Source organism: Adiantum capillus-veneris, chromosome 23 (assembly GCF_014529385.1).
Source record: "Adiantum capillus-veneris isolate H3 chromosome 23, ASM1452938v2, whole genome shotgun sequence".
Classification (NCBI taxonomy): domain Eukaryota; kingdom Viridiplantae; phylum Streptophyta; class Polypodiopsida; order Polypodiales; family Pteridaceae; genus Adiantum; species Adiantum capillus-veneris.
Genome location: NC_140953.1, coordinates 51,834,593 through 51,851,876, shown reverse-complemented (window position 1 = coordinate 51,851,876; position 17,284 = coordinate 51,834,593). Strand labels below are relative to the sequence as shown.

The 17,284-nt window shown below is 48.0% G+C and overlaps 1 protein-coding gene across 1 annotated transcript in view; it reads left to right on the top strand.

The window, feature by feature from the left end:
- LOC147427778 (uncharacterized) overlaps positions 1-17,284 on the top strand; it is a 76,739-nt gene that overhangs the window by 4,434 nt on the left and 55,021 nt on the right. Inside the window, exon 2 of the mRNA XM_086497232.1 lies at positions 16,677-16,789. Within this exon, the coding sequence (XP_086353358.1) occupies positions 16,677-16,789 (113 nt within the window). The remainder of the gene's footprint in view (positions 1-16,676; positions 16,790-17,284) is intronic.

The following is a 17,284-nucleotide window of genomic DNA, read 5'->3' as shown; positions in this document are numbered from 1 at the left end:
CCGCTTGCCCCAGCCCGCTATATCCCCCCCCCCCCCGCCTCGGCCCGTTCGCCCGCCCGTTTGGGTCCTTCTCCTCGGTTACTCCCTGCAGTTCGGCACTTTCGGCATTTGTTTCAACTCCTTGGAGCAGTGTTTGGCGCGCCCAATTGCAGCACCCTCCCGTCGTCCCCTTCTTACGCTACAGCAGTAGAAACAGATGGAGGCTCCAGCTTCGCCACAGAGGGACTCGCCAGAAGCCCCCTCGCCCGACCCCGTTGAGCCCACCATTCGACTTGCTCTCTCGCCTACAGAGCAAGCGAGCCTTGCCGCAGAGGTAGAGCGATTGCAGGCGACCTCGGTCATCTGCAAGATTCTCGGCACACGACCTAGCAGAGGAGAGCTGCGAGACCTTCTCTAGGTCCGCCTTCTTGCAAAGGTGGGAAAGATTTTGGATGTCCAGATTCTCTGACGGGGTTATTATCAGATCGAGTTTGAGTCCTCCGAGATGGCATCCAAGGTCATAGCTATGAGTCCACTGGCCATCCAAGCATCACGTGCCCACTTTCGACAGTGGCGACATGGTTTTGACCCAGCTTCGGATGTTCTAGTAGAGGAAGCAGACATCCCCATCTCAGTCTGCTTTCCGGGTTTACGGAGGGAGTACCTACCACTTCTTTCCAGGATCGGTTTTGCCATTGGGACTGTCCTGGAGACACCTCGTACGGCAGCATCAGTAGCTGCCAAGGCAGCTGGCATTCCCTCAGTTCGAGTTTTGGTCCGAGATACCCACACGCTCCCGAAGGTTATCCGTTTACCTCGGGTGAGTGGGGGTTGGTTTCTACAGTGTGGAGTACTCGGGTCTCCCGAACCAGTGCTTCATTTGTCGACAGATGGGCCATCTAGCGAAGGCCTGTCGACGGAGGAGGCCGCGACCTGCACCACAGCCTCAGCCTCAGCCTCAGCCTCAGCCCCAGCCTGCCAGGGCTGGCCCGCAACCACAGCCAGCGGCACAACGTACAGATACAGAGCCACTCTCCGAGCCTGGGGCTCCAGCGGAGGAGGGGTGGCAGCAGGCCCGTGGCCGCCGACGCCAGGGGCCACAACGTCAGCCTGGCACTCAGAGTGGCCCTTCGGTGCCTACTCAGCAGCAGTGGGTTCCCACGGGGAACCGTTTTGGTCCTCTTGAGCAGGAGGAGATCCCTGCGTCAGCCCCCACCTCCGCTTCTCCCTCGACAGCCGCTCCCCCCCCAAAGTTCCCCCCCTCTTCCTCATCCTCCCCGCCTTCTGCTCCCGTCGCCTCTCCACCTCGCCCCTCTACCTCTGTCGCCCCATCCCGCCCCTCTTCTCCTCCACTCTCCCCAGCTCCTTCTCCCCCCCCTCCTGCTCCAATTCCTCACTTGGCTCAGGAGACTGGTCCCTCTCCGGCGGCTAGGAGATCTCTTGGCAGCGCCTTTGCCGCGAGTCGCCTAGCGAGAGAAGGTGAGCCCTTCTTGCGGCCCCCTCTGCAGATTCAGACATCCTCCCTTGCAGCCATCCCTCGTGGGCTGACGAGCATTGACATCCGACGCCGCTGGGACTTCTTCGACTACGGGTTCACTCGTTTTCTCGGCGATTCCGCAGCAGACCATGAGGCAGCCTGTTTCAGGGTCCATGTTTTGTTCCTCGCCGCTAGGGGGACAGAGGCCTTGGACTCAGCAATTGGTTTCTCCTTCCCTCTCTGTGGTAGGGCCGAGACAGAGTGGTCCCTTGACTCAGTGGTGGGATGGTTGCATACACAGGTCTTAGAGTTCTCTCACCACATGGGAGAACTTGGAGTTACAGATATGCTGCAGACTTTGTGGCCATTGGCCAAGTTTGCGGTGACACCCCCAGACTCAGCAGGATGTAGGCACATTGTGGTGTACTTCTTTGCTGATACGCAGTGTTGCCTTGCTATGTATACATTCATGAGGACTCCTGGACAGAGGAGGTTGCGTTACGCACAGCTCGCTCTGCTTGGGCTTGGTCTAGGCACTCACTGCAGTCACGCCTCTCTAGAGGACGCTCGGATGCGGATTACTCCCCATCTAAGCTTGCCTCGAAGATAGCCCGTCTTGCTGCTGCGGCAGCATTTGTTCTCTCTCGCTCCCCATGAGGATCGTCTCATGGAACGTGCAGGGACTAGGTGGGCCCCAGTTTCAGTGGACAGCGGGGCTGATTGCGTCAGGAGCTTCAGCGTTGCCTTGTGGGAGGAGAGATTGATCTCCTTATGCTTCAGGAGCACCATCTGTGTGAGAGCCGCATTCGGCGATGTGGTCAGATTTTGGGTGGACGTTATGATACCTTTTGGTCAGCTGCTTTTGGACCTGGAGGCATCCAGGGTGGGGTATGTATGACTATTGCGGACTCATTGCAGCAGGCCATTGTGGGCAGAGGGATTATTGTGCCAGGCATTGCTCAGTGGATTACTATGCAGGTTCAGGGTGGCCTTGTGGGCTTCCTGAACATCTATGCGCCCAATGTGGCGAGTGCTCGTGTAGAGTTTTGGTCACAGATTGTTGAGTCTTTGCCGCAGGCCGATCATTGGTGTATAGGAGGGGACTTCAAAATGTTGGAGGACCCGTCTGACAGGATTGGTGGCAGCCATGCTACTGTGCATGGAGTCGAGTTGGCAGCTTGGGAGAGGTTTTGTATGACTTTGTTGGTCTCGGATACATGGCAGCACTCTGGTTTTGTGAGGCCCCCAGACAGTCTTGCCTTCTCTAGATCGGACCGCAAAGTGGGAGGAGTGAATCTATCGCGGATAGATCGCTTCTACACTAGTGACCACTTCAGTGACTTGGGGGGTTCAGTGGGCATCCTGGCAGGGACTTCCTTCTCGGACCATGCACCAATGATCCTCACGGTGGCAGACAGGCAGAGGATTGGGAGCACGATGGTTCGCATTCCAGAGAGGGTCTTGTTGGACTCAGCACTCAGAGAGAGGGTAGAGGCTCTCTGGACAGAGGGCATGGACAGCCAGGTTTCACCTGTAGACAGAGTGGCCTCAAGCCTACTCAGCTTAGCCACTTTTTTCTTCAAGAGTCTCTGGCTCGCCGAGCTGCAGCGAGGGAGGCGGAGCAGCGTCTCAGACGAGGCATTGCTTCACTACAGAGGATGCAGGAGCAGCATCCAGACAGTCCATGGTTGGAGGAGCAGTTACAACAGGCTCGACGGGAGCTTGCTCGCACAGAGGAGAGGGGTCATGAGTTTGCCTTTCACCGACAGGCATCTCAGTGGACTCAGGTGGGTGACTGTAACTAAGTCAGACTTTGTAAATAATTAATTTATTTACGAGAAAAGAATTATCTAATTAGTTGTGTGCACACCAGAATAGACCTAGCAGTTCTAAGGCCTCAGGTGAGCCTAAATGCGGGCCACAACACCTCAGAGGGACCTTAGCAGAAATTACCCTGAAGCCCTAGTGATTGGGAAATCGGGTCTTCAGAAAGGGGTAAGCAATAGCCTCAGATTTTAGGTTCAGGAAAAATACGCGCGTCAGTACAAGCACATGAATGAGATGGGGTCCTTAGAACAGTGACCCTAAGGCTAATAAAGCTAATAAAGCCTTAGGGTAAGTTTCGTTAAATTAAATTTAACGGTCCGTGCCCGGGCAGGCGGCCGGACAAGTGTGAACAGGTAAAGGCGGTGCAGTGCAAGTGCGGCATTGCGCCGGCAGACCTTTGGTGTTCTCATAAAAGAATCATTGGTAGCATTTGTTAGTTAGTTGCACATTTTTAATTAATGAGCTAGAAGTTTTTAAAGTCAAAAGTTGAATGGCTTTTAAGTTTTTAAAGTAAGTGTGCCAAGTGGCACACTTACCAATGCAAACTAACTCTCTCTCACTCTCACTCTCACCCTCTCTCTCTTCCTAGTGCCCCCTCTCCCTGATGGCTATTTAGGAGCCCCCTTCCCCCATTTTCAGGGCTGGCAGTGCACCTACCCCCCCCTAATGTGAGCGTGCTCTACGCGGTGGAGCCCTCCATTGAAGCTTGAGAGCAGCCCCTTGCGACATATGTGCCCCTTGCGACATATGTGGTAGCCTTGTGCTCCCATTGTCAAGAACAAGGGATCTCACAGTCATAGACACCTTCTGGTGAAGTTTCATTGCGAGAAGCAAGACGTAGACGCTCTCTTAGCAGAGTGCGGCTGCTGTAATTCTCTGTTTTCAGCCCCTAATCACCTCGATTAGGGCTGTTTTCAGCAGATCAGCCATAGAAATTCTCTTCTCTCTCCTTATCCTAAGTCTACATCAAGTTTGGCGCGATTCCATCGCGAAGAAGACCTCTGTTTCGGCATAGGGGTGTGCACAGGTAAGAATTTCAGGTTATGTGCAGAAAATTACAGCAAGCATGTGCGTGTGCATTTTGCTTGTTTCTCTTTTGTGTTCGATGCATGAATGAATGAGCATGAAGGCAACACATAACGGAAGATGGACTCTCCTCGGTGAGAGCTTCCGATGAGCTGTTTTGGAAGATAGACTCTCTTTTCGAGAGCTTCCAACCAGTCTCGCAGAAGATGGGAAGTCCCCTAAGCAGAAAGAAAGTGGAAACACTTTCTCAGTCAGTAGTCAGAACAGAACAGAAGAAAGAATAGAGGACGGGCGTATGCCCCGTTCCTGTGCTTGTAAAGATTCTCCCTTAGTAATATAGATATTCTCTTTATGGGGGGGGACCAGCCCATCTTCTGGTCCCCAATGGAGTGTCAAGTTTTCTCTCTCCCTCTAATTCTCTTGAGTATTTGAAGTGCAATTAAACGTCAGTTTACGCTTCCGTATTTTTGTGACAGTGGTATCAGAGCAAGGTCCTCTCTCTCTTCCTGAAGGGGTTGACGACTCTTGGCAGACTGCAGAAATGGGAGGACGCGAGATAGAGTTCTCTCCTTCAACAGCAGGTGGAAGAGTTGGAGAAAGCTCTCTCCTATCTAGAAGTCCAAAAGATTCTCCATACTCTTGAAAAAGGGAAGAAGAAAATGCCGATGGGGTCGGGAGAAATTCCGCAGAACCCAAAGGCGCCACAACCAAGAAAAGATCCTTTGATTGGAACTTCCCGCATGCACGAGAGGCAAAAGAAATCTCCAGAACGTCATGTGCGGTTTAATCCAAAAGTTCAAGAGCAGGATCCCCTTGATTCCCCTCAGTTCTCTTTCATGAAGGATCTGAAAGACATAGTTTCTCCGGAAGACATGTTTCTCGACGATCCGTCGCAACAAGAAGTACATTCAAGGGAAAGGACTCCTGTCCCCAAGGAGTCTAAGCATAGAAAGAAGGAGCACCATAAGAAGAAGCACCACAAGCAGAAAACATTCAAGTCGGGAGATAGAGATGTGAAATTCGACACCTACAATGGACGGCGTGATAATGACAAAGCTTTGGCTTTCATCCGCCAATTTGAAGTTGCATTTGCTGAAGGGAATTTTAAAGAAAGATCCAAGCTTCGCCATGTTAGTTTGTACCTGAAAGGCACCGCCAGCAATTGGTGGTTAACCCTTATCCTAGAAGATCGCAAACCCCAAGATTGGACCGCTTTCAAGGAGTTCTATGCACAGTTCCTTCCTCCAGACTATGAGGAAGAGGTAAAGAAAGAATGGGATCGACTTTCACAGTCAGAGAACGAAACTGTTCCACGCTATGTGGATAGGTTTTGGGACGTTCTCTTGAAAGTCACTCCATTCAAGAAGATTGACGATTCGGAGAAGATGCGCAAGTTTGAAGCAGGTTTGCATGAAGCCTTGCAAAAGGCTATGAAGCTTTACCCTCGAGGTAACTTGCAGATACTTATGGAATCAGCCCGCATAGCTGATGGAATACATGACAAGGGTATTCCCAGGAAGATGGAGCAAAGCACTTACCATGCCAAGCAGAAGGCTCTCCATGAGCAGCCTACCTCTTCTACTTCTTCTCAAAAGAAGAAAAGAACCACCTCCGAAGCAGAAGCAAAGCCAAATCAGCCCAAGAAAGGGAGATATCTCTCTCCTGCTGAGTTGCGAACATACATTAGTGAAGGAAGATGCTTCAAGTGCGGACAAGTTGGTCATATGAAGGGTGACTGTCCAACCAAACCTCCACAACCACCCTCTTCCAATGCAGTCCCAGATGTACAGAGAAATATAACCAAGGATGGAAAAGAAAGAGCTCTTCTCAAAGCATGGGGTAGTATCAACAACTAGCAGGCTCTTATTTTGTTTGACCCTGGTAGTACAGACAACTTCATCTCTACCAAGCTAGCTGACGACCTGAACTTGCAGCCCAATCGTTTTGGAGTCTCTATTCAAGCGCAATCTGCTTTCAAAGGGCAGAACTCAAACTCTACTCCAATCATAGGGAAGTTGAATCTAAAGGTCGACGACTACAAGGATCAAGAGTCTTTCTTACTAGCTTCACTTGAAGGATGCGATGTTATCTTGGGAATGCCTTGGCACTACAAGATGCATCCCATTCCTGACTATGTTCAGAAAACCTTATCTTTTGCTCATAAAGGAAAGGAGTATCTTGTACTTGCAGATGCAGGTGATTGGCGTATTCCTATCGCCAATCACATTGCCATCAAGAAAGAAATGAAAAAGTGTGTTTCAGCGTACTTGATTTTTGCAAGAGAGAGAGATGTGTCTGTTTCACAACTTTCTTCCTTTTTAGAGCAAAAAAGACTTAAGTTAATAGAAAGATATAAAGATTGTTTTGCAGATGAACTTCCAAATGAACTCCCACCTTCGCGACCTGAGGATCATACAATTGATTTGATCCCAGGAAGTTCTCCTCCAAATCAGCTCCCTTATCGAGTTAGTCTAATGCAGCAAGAGGAAATTCTCAAGCAGGTTAACGAACTTTTGGAGAAGGGCTTAATAAGGCCTAGTACTTCTCCATATTGTTCACCTGTTTTGCTAGTACAGAAAAAGGATGGCACCTTCCGCATGTGCATAGACTATAGATCTCTAAACAAGATCACAATCAAGAATCGATTTCCAATCCCTCGGATTGACGACATTCTTGATAAGTTACAAGGAGCCAGTGTCTTTAGTCGTATAGACTTGAAGAGCGGTTATCATCAAATCCGCATAGCGCCTCATGATGTGCATAAGACTTCATTTAGAACAACCTTCGGGTTGTATGAATTTCTAGTGATGCCTTTTGGGCTCACTAATGCACCAGCTACATTCAACAGAATGATGGATAGAATCTTCCACTCATACAGAAGCTTTACAGGCGTTTTCTTTGATGACGTCTTAATCTTCTCAGAGACGGAAGACGAACACTATAAGCATCTCGCCTTAGTGTTTGAGGAATTACGCAAACACAAATTATTTGTGAATGCTAAGAAGAGTGAGTTCTTTCTAAAAGAAATCCACTATTTGGGCCATATAGTATCTCACAACCAGGTGAGAATGGACCCTGATAAGATTCAAGCAGTTGTAGAATGGCCTACGCCAACTACAGTACTTGATGTACGAAGTTTCCTTGGCCTCTGTTCTTATTATCGGCGTTTCATTCGAGCTTTTACCGCGATAGCAGGTCCCCTCCATGACCTGACAAAGAAGCGGATTCCATTCCATTGGGGGTATGGACAAAAACAAGCTTTCGAAAAGCTTAAGTATCTACTCAGTCACGGACCTGTTCTCACCGTCCTTGATCTTCGCAAACCTTTTGAGGTATACTGCGATGCATCTGGAGATTGTGTAGGAACAGTTTTGAACCAAGAGGGTCACGCGATAGCCTATGAAAGTCGGCGCCTTAAAGATGCAGAGTTGCATGCCTCCATATACGAAAAAGAGCTAATGGCAGTAATTCATGCTCTTTCCATTTGGAAACACTATCTATTAGGAGCTGATTTTATTATCAAGACAGATCATCAAAGTCTTCGCTACTTTCTCACACAGAGAAAGTTATCAGAAAAGTAGATGAGATGGGCCAACTTTCTTTCAATGTTTCATTTTCAGATTTTACACACTTCTGGAACAAAGAATGCAGTTGCAGATGCTCTCTCCAGGCGTCCAAAGATCAATGCACTAACAACCATTTATCATGAGGAACTAGAATCTCTCAGCGATAATACACTCTATCGTCAACAAGAAATATGCATAGCTCAACCCTTACGACAAAAGGTGATGGATGAAGCACATAATTCTCCTTATGCCGGGCATCGGGGAATTGCTTCCACCACTAGTGCCCTCGAAAGGTATTTCTTTTGGCCAACACTTCGTGCGGACATTGAAAAATATGTACGTGAGTGTTTAGTCTGCCAAAAGGTAAAATATGACAGACATAAAGTTTATGGCAAGCTTCAACCGCTCCCTGTGCCTAACACGCCATGGGAAAGTATTGCCATGGATTTTATTACGGATCTTCCTCGATCCAAGAATGGAAATGATGCAATCTGGACTATAGTAGACAGATTCAGTAAGCAAGCCCATTTTCTTCCAGTAAAGAAGACGATCAAAGCTGATCACATGGCTAGAATATTTCTAGCTCAGATTTTTAAACACCATGGATTGCCAAAGACTATTGTGAGCGACAGAGATCCCCGCATGACTAGTCTATTTTGACAGGCATTGTTCGAAAACTTGGGAACTAAGCTTGATTTTTCATCAGCTTATCATCCTCAAACAGATGGTCAAAGCGAAATCGCTAATGCCACTGTTTTAGATCTTCTCAAGTGCTATGTTTCGGAACGACAATCCGAATGGGAACAGTACTTACCAATAGTTGAGTTTGCGTATAATAATACCATACATTCCTCAACTGGTAAAGCCCCTTTCGAAATTATTTATGGGAAGCCACTCTTACTTCCTATTATGGTGACCAAAGAAAACATCTTCGCCGCAGATGAATTTGTGCGCAATATTGATATTGCCCATCAACAAGTAAAGCAAGTGATTCTTCGTACTCAAGAGCAACAGAAGAGAAAAGTAGACAAGCACAGAAGGAATCTCACTCTTGAAAAAGGACAATATGTCTTGCTTCGGTTTGAGAAAGCTAGATTGAAAAAGCGGGTCGGCAAAGGGAAAGTTGTCAAACTTTCCCATAGATTTTACGGCCCTTTCAAAATTACAGATAAAGTCAATGATGTGACTTTCAGAGTGGATTTGCCTTCTAACTGGCGCATCCACAATGCTTTTCATGTCAGTCTCCTCCGACCATATGTTGGACCTCCTCCAGTGGCGCCCGTACAAGAAGATCCTCCGGAAGTCGAAGAGACTGAGGAAATCCTTCAACCTGAACAGATAATACACCACTCGGAGAGACAACTCAAGTCGGGGAGTCTACATCGAAAGTATTTAGTCAAGTTCAAGAATTACACTCCTTTAGATGCAAAGTGGATGACTGAGTCCGATCTCAAGGACTACCTTGACATCTTGCACAGTTATGTTGACGCTCTATAGTTGAGGTCAACTGTTTAGAACCAAGAGGGATGTAACTAAGTCAGACTTTGTAAATAATTAATTTATTTACGAGAAAAGAATTATCTAATTAGTTGTGTGCACACCAGAATAGACCTAGCAGTTCTAAGGCCTCAGGTGAGCCTAAATGCGGGCCACAACACCTCAGAGGGACCTTAGCAGAAATTACCCTAAAGCCCTAGTGATTGGGAAATCGGGTCTTCAGAAAGGGGTAAGCAGTAGCCTCAGATTTTAGGTTCAGGAAAAATACGCGCGTGAGTACAAGTACATGAATGAGATGGGGTCCTTAGAACAGTGACCCTAAGGCTAATAAAGCTAATAAAGCCTTAGGGTAAGTTTCGTTAAATTAAATTTAACGGTCCGTGCCCGGGCAGGCGGCCGGACAAGTGTGAACAGGTAAAGGCGGTGCAGTGCAAGTGCGGCATTGCGTCGGCAGACCTTTGGTGTTCTCATAAAAGAATCATTGGTAGCATTTGTTAGTTAGTTGCACATTTTTAATTAATGAGCTAGAAGTTTTTAAAGTCAAAAGTTGAATGGCTTTTAAGTTTTTAAAGTAAGTGTGCCAAGTGGCACACTTACCAATGCAAACTAACTCTCTCTCACTCTCACTCTCACCCTCTCTCTCTTCCTAGTGCCCCCTCTCCCTGATGGCTATTTAGGAGCCCCCTTCCCCCATTTTCAGGGCTGGCAGTGCACCTACCCCCCCCTAATGTGAGCGTGCTCTACGCGGTGGAGCCCTCCATTGAAGCTTGAGAGCAGCCCCTTGCGACATATGTGGTAGCCTTGTGCTCCCATTGTCAAGAACAAGGGATCTCATAGTCATAGACACCTTCTGGTGAAGTTTCATCGCGAGAAGCAAGACGTAGACGCTCTCTTAGCAGAGTGCGGCTGCTGTAATTCTCTGTTTTCAGCCCCTAATCACCTCGATTAGGGCTGTTTTCAGCAGATCAGCCATAGAAATTCTCTTCTCTCTCCTTATCCTAAGTCTACATCAAGTTTGGCGCGATTCCATCGCGAAGAAGACCTCTGTTTCGGCATAGGGGTGTGCACAGGTAAGAATTTCAGGTTATGTGCAGAAAATTACAGCAAGCATGTGCGTGTGCATTTTGCTTGTTTCTCTTTTGTGTTCGATGCATGAATGAATGAGCATGAAGGCAACACATAACGGAAGATGGACTCTCCTCGGTGAGAGCTTTCGATGAGCTATTTTGGAAGATAGACTCTCTTTTCGAGAGCTTCCAACCAGTCTCGCAGAAGATGGGAAGTCCCCTAAGCAGAAAGAAAGTGGAAACACTTTCTCAGTCAGTAGTCAGAACAGAACAGAAGAAAGAATAGAGGACGGGCGTATGCCCCGTTCCTGTGCTTGTAAAGATTCTCCCTTAGTAATATAGATATTCTCTTTATGGGGGGGGACCAGCCCATCTTCTTGTCCCCAATGGAGTGTCAAGTTTTCTCTCTCCCTCTAATTCTCTTGAGTATTTGAAGTGCAATTAAACGTCAGTTTACGCTTCCGTATTTTTGTGACAGTGACAGAGTGACTTGTGCTTTTTTTGAGACAGTGGGACCTCGGCACTCGCATGCCAAGGTCATTCAGTTGAGGAGGCCCGATGTGTCATTTGCTTGTGAGCCCGAGGATATGCGTGCAGTTGCTACTGACTTTTACCGTGAGTTACTGTTGGTTGAGCCTCAGTTAGAGCGGCAGGATGTATGCAGGGAGCAGGTTTGGGCACAGATGCCATGTCTTTTGACAGAGGAGATGTGCCAGAGGCTAGAGATGCCACTTCAGCTTGAGGAGCTGCACACAGCTCTTAGGGCCAAGCTCCTCAAGCTGGGACCTGCTTGGCCCAGATCTTTGTAGTGCTTTTCAGTACATTTTGCACACAGGAGTGATGCCTGACAGCATGAGTGAGGGCTTGATCTACCTCATTCCCAAGGAGGGTGGCTCCTTGGATGAGATTCGACAGTGGCGCCCCATCACCATCCTCAACTCAGCCTACAAAATTCTTGCCAAGGCTCTGAGTTTGAGGATCCAGCCACTTTTAGAGAGCCTTATTTATGGGACTCAGACAGGTTTTGTCAAGGAACGCAGTATCCTTGACAACATCTTTACTTTCTGGGAGGCTTCTGCCCTGGCACGGCTCCGTGGTGAGGACCTTGTGATTCTTCTCGATTTTGAGAAGGCATACGACCGAGTTGACTGGGACTTTCTAGAGGGCACTCTCCGTAGGATGGGCTTCTCAGATGCTTGGATCAGAGGGGTGTCAGCTTTGTACAGACAGGCTCACAGTCAGGTGCTTTTGGCAGGGGGGAGAGGTGAGCGCTTCATGCTCACAGGCTCGGTCAGACAAGGTTGTCCTCTTGCCCCCTTGTTCTATGCGGAGGCGATGAGCAGATTTTTGGTGTCACAGTAGGTTGGTCTTCGGGGCTTAGCACTCCCTATTCGGGGAGAGGAGCTATTGGACGCTGAGTTTGCCGATGACTTAGCCTTGTACTTAGATGGCCAGGAGGCCAATCTTCACAGCTGTGAGCAGGCTCTGGAGACCTTCTGTTGTGCATCGAACGCACTGATCAACTGGAGAAAGACAGTGGCTTTCTCGGTTGGTAGTGCTCCTATGCCAGATTGGATGCCAGGAGAGGTTTTCAGGTGGATTCCCCCAGGGACTGCAGTTCGGTACTTGGGTTGTCAGGTTGGTTTGGACTTGTCTCCCGAGCAGCAGATTGCTCCTCTTCTCCTGTCCATCAGGAGAAAGCTGTTACATTGGAGCTCAGCACGACTTTCGCTGGCTGGTAGAGTAGTAGTTGCCAACCAGGTGTTGTTGGCGACTATGTGGTACATCACTTCATGCTGGATCTTCTCGAGTTCTTGTATCAGCCAGGTAGAGAGGCTGATCAGGAACTTAGGTGAAGACGTGACACTCAGATGGCCCGAGCCAAGGTGGCTTGGTCGGTCATCACGCTTCCTTTTTCTCAAGGAGGGCTTGGGATCATTGATCCAGCACAGCAGAGCAGAGCCCTTCTAGGGAAGTTCATAGTGAGGACTTCTTCCAGGTGAGGAGCCCTGGAAGGAGTTCTTGTTGCAGAGGCTTCGTGCCAAGGTGCCTCAGTCAGGAGGTCCTTGGCAACCTTCGACTAGATGGATCTTTACAGAGATTCGCCGAGTTGGTTTGAGCAGGAGACTGGAGGACCACTTCGCTGTGAGTTTGCTTCGTTCTTGGGAGCTCTTACGGCGTGGCCTGGAGCAGCAACAGCCGATGTGTACGGAGGAGCGCCTACGGCAGCCCCTCGTCTGGAACCCTATGGTTAGCACTCAGAGAGGCCACTTGGTTGGTAGTCGGCCTCATGTTTCCTGGGGTCCCATGGCAGCAGGTCCAGCACGCTCTCTAGGTGACTGGCTAGAGTTCATAGGTTTGCCAGAGGAGGTGCAGGGTTTCCAGCTGCAGGGCATGAGAGGGGTGCAGAGCATGTGTCAGGACATCTCAGAGTCAGTTCCAGCTGAGTGGCTCACGCCTCTCGAGCTAGTAGCACCCCGGTGGATGGGAGCCTTCACACGACTGGAGGTTCTCATTTCAGTCAGGGCCTATTCAGAGACTGTCCCAGCCCTGTTCTTCAAGCTTCAGGGTGGGGGACGATTACAGAGAGTTGCAGTAGAGGCCCCGCAGGTAGTAGAGTGCTGTTTTCAGAGGATCCGAGTTATGGGCATCTGTGGGTGGACTTGCGTCATAGACCCTGACCCAGCAGCTCTTGAGACTGGACACTGGGGGCTATGGGCTTGGGAGTGTTGTCCACTGGCACGAGTACAGTCGGATCCTGGTGAGTGGCTATGGAGGGACCCCTTCTCTTCTGCAGACCACCCAAGAGTCCCCTTCTTTCAGTACACTGTTCGGCTTGGACGTCATATACTTGCAGCACAGAGAGAGGCCCGCCCCGCTGCAGCACGTCATTGGCAGGAGGAGAGCCTCACAGTCGAGTTCTTGGCAGCCTGTTGGCAGAGGCTGTGGGACTCCAAACAGCCGAGGCGCGTCACTTTGTTTCAGTGGCTGGTTGCACACAGAGCTACGGCAGTAGGGAGCTGGCTTGTGCATAGTGGTCTCTCGGCCGCATGTGCAGCTTGTGACCAGTTGGTGGAGAGTCAGCGTCATTGTCTTTGGGACTGTCCCTCGGCCCAGCAGGTGTGGCTACGAGTTCTTCGGCTGATGCCTACTCTCTCCACGGCTAGACAGTACACTTGGGGGGCAGCGGCTTGGTCCACTCTCACGGGCCCGGCACTTCAGTTTGAGCTATCTTCCACCAGCAGGATGATAGTGATACAGGGGGGGCGTCCTACACTCCAGCCTACTCTACAGAGCTTACTCCACAAGAGTGGTGCAGTGAGAGAGAGGAGTGTTGGGAGCTCATCAGTGGCCTGACACTATGGTTCATCTGGCGGGCCCGCTGTTTCCGCATTTTTGAGGCCCGCTCTGTGCCGCCAGCAGAGACTGTTCGTGACTTTTGGCTAGAGCTGATCCATACTCTCAGAGGACAGCTTGAGGGACTACAGGGCAGCTCCGACCGCATGCGGGAGCGCCGCGAGGCTTTCCTTCGACTCTGGCGCCTTGGGCCTTTCTATACCATTGTCCAGGGCTCAGATGGCACTACCGACCACCTGTGTGGCTCTTCCCTCCTCCCATCCCTTGATTTAGCCTCATTGTATATATGTTGTTCTTTCATTGGGAGAGTCTCCCCATCATGTTTGTTGTAGCCCTCTCTTGCAGAGGTGGTTGTAGCCCTACGGGCAGCTTTCAGTAACTAATAGAAGGATCTTTTTCTCGGAAAAAAAAAAACATGGTATCAGATTCACCAACTGTAACTTTTTGGTCTCATAGGTCATTTTGGCCTCTTGAAGAGGTTAATATAACATTTCATTTCATTTCATTTCTCTCTCTCTCTCTCTCTCTCTCTCTCTCTCTCTCTCTCTCTCTCTCTCTCTCTTCCGCACGCGTGCGCTCTCACAAAGCAGGGCGTTTGGTTGGTAGCGGCGGGCAACAACGGGCAGTCGGTGTGTTCAGTCGGAACAGAGCGGAAGGAAGGAAAAGGATCTGCCCAGTTGATTGAAGTCTGTGGTCGGGACCCGACAGCTTTATAGGCTGAGTTTGAGTTCAAAATTCGTGTCCGTCCATGTTGCCTAACCAAAATTGGTGGCCAAGGTTGGAACATGGGACCTCCCCACAAATGGACAATCCAAATTGGGCTAGCCACCAAGTCACGACCTCAGATGTGCTCCCCTCCTAAAAACAAGGTGTGTTAAGCTTTGCACACACTGTAAAACAGAGGCAAAAACTCACAATGATTGGGTTATCAAATGTGATCCGAATGCAAGACTTAGGGGCTCATTGGAAAGGCTTCGATGCAAGCTTCTTCCAATGAAAAGGCTAGTGCAGGATGATAATTAAATAACATGCTTCGAATGCACCTAAGCTAGCTCAAAGTCAAGCTTGAATAATGCGGAAAGGGCTTGATTAAGGCTCCTAATCGTAAACATTAATGAAGCCTAGCACTAATTAGGGTGCTAATGATCAAAGAGTAGCGGCCTAAGAGCTCAAAGACTCAAAGGCTTGCTCATACTAATCATTAGAGCTCAACTAGGCATATGGTTTGGAGAGGGAAGATTAAAGGCTAATGCTAAGGATTTTATTAGATGATTAGAAAGCACTAATCATGCATAAGGCTCTGATATCAGATGTAGAGTTATGGTGGAAATTCAAATGAACCTTTCATGGGAAGAAAATAACATAGTAGAGCTTGATTATTGAACTTGAAAACGACTACAAGAGTGCCTCTTGTATAGGCATAGGCTAGAGTTTATTTCTTACATCATGGATGAGGTGTGAGAGAGCTTAAGGATCAACCCAAATGGAGAGAATCAAGTGGAAAACTCGTATGCACCCTTTTATTGGCTGTTTTGACCTACCTCTTGGCTTCATACACAAGTGGAACATGTGTAAGAACATCCATGAGTCATATACATATGTATTGGCGTCATTTGAGATGGCTAAGCATGCATAAGTGGCTAGGGAAAGGCTCCATATGGAGGTGCGAAACATGTCACATACTCCAACAATCTCGTGGGTTTAACATGGTAGTCATCATCAGTTTTGTGACTGTCTGTGGGCGTCATCAAGAACAGGTTTCCAATACCTAGGATTGATGATATACTTGACAGGCTATAGGGTTTATTTTATTGCTATTTTCTCATCACAGAAGCTTGCCTCTAGGGTCGTCAGCTGCACTCTCGGCTTTGTGGACAGATTGGTTTTTCTGGATCTGTGATATGAGGATTTTACATTATTTGCTTTTGAGGTCAGATGTTAGGTCCCGAAGTATCTTGTAACAATTTCTTTTCCAGAGCTTCCCACACAGTTTTGGCTGCCAGACATGTTGAGACAGATGGGTTCTATCTTTGGTATACCATTCATGCGTTCAGTACAGATTTGGGCATTTGTGCCCTCGATAAAGGTCGCTACCACCCCTTCCACAGTCTTTCCATATACCATTACCCGTCACCTTTGAGTGGAAAGGGGTGCTACACTCGCAGAGGACTGTGGTTACAGAAAGACCGAACCAGTGCATTAGATGTCATGAGATGGGACATCTATTGAGGGATTGTTGTAGAGGGCGACAACAGAGACAAACATGACAAGGCCTCCTATTGCGTATCTCAAATGTTATTTACATATAAACAAGTTACACCTCTCATGTGGCATGTTGTTAACTCTCTCATGAACAAAAATCTTGCTTCTGTTATTACAAAAATCCTGCCGCTGATTGTTTTGTATGTGGTCCTCTCTCCAAGACATAGGCTAGAGCTGTGTTGTACAACACTCAAATCAAGTGGTTGTTTTGAATGTGAAAGGGAGGAGATGATGGTTAATTTTACTTGATGTCGTCTACATCTTACCAAAACACAGTTTGCTTTATCCATGAAGACCTCCTCTAGCTCTTGGCTTTCAATTTGATCCTCCAAAGCTGTTAAGAGTGCAGAACCTATGTCAGTACATGGATTGCTTTGTGAGGAATATGTTTCTTAACTGCAAGTATCTCAACAGTCTACAAATAGGCAAAATAAATATTTATAAGTCTCTAAATTGCAAGCTGTACACATCAATCTACATATAATTTCTGAGGTATGATTAAATCAACTGTTTTGGTTAATCTCGAAAGATCTTGCCATAAATTAAAATCAATTGATTATATTTATTCCCTAGAGGCATGGGTAATGATCAACTGATTGCCTTGAGTGTGTTTTGCAGATAAGTTTGAGCATGGCTGTAATACAGCTGCCATCTCATTCTTGGGAACTTCAGAAAGATCAGAATGCTAAGAAAGATTCACATTCAATTATTGAAGCTGCTCTATCCTCCAAGTAAGTTATTTTTGAAGCAAAATCACTGGTTGACTTTTGTTCTCGTTCTCTTCCATTTAATTTGAACCTTACAAGCAGTTAAAATTAAATTGCACACAATTCTATGGAAGCATGGGGGTAGGCTTGTGCTTTACAGAAAGGAGGGCTTATGAGCAAACATGAACTTTGATTAAGTACAATTGGCTCATCATGCCCCACTTATGAGCATGTGGCATATGTCTCAATCCTATGATTCTTCATAAACCCGCTTCTTACATTTTGTAAGAGCTCTCTTCGATTAGGCTTGCTCCCATCTATGATGAGCAAGCCTAGTTTTTAGGGAATTGTCCAAGCAACTCATGAGTTAGTGCTTCCCTAGGATCCATGCTGCAAACATGAACATGGCACAAACCATACAATCACATGAGCGAACGTAAGGATTGACAAATGATTTGTCTCCCAGCCATAGAGCTAACGATGGGCTCTATTTTGAGCCTGGGAGCTTTGCAGCTATTC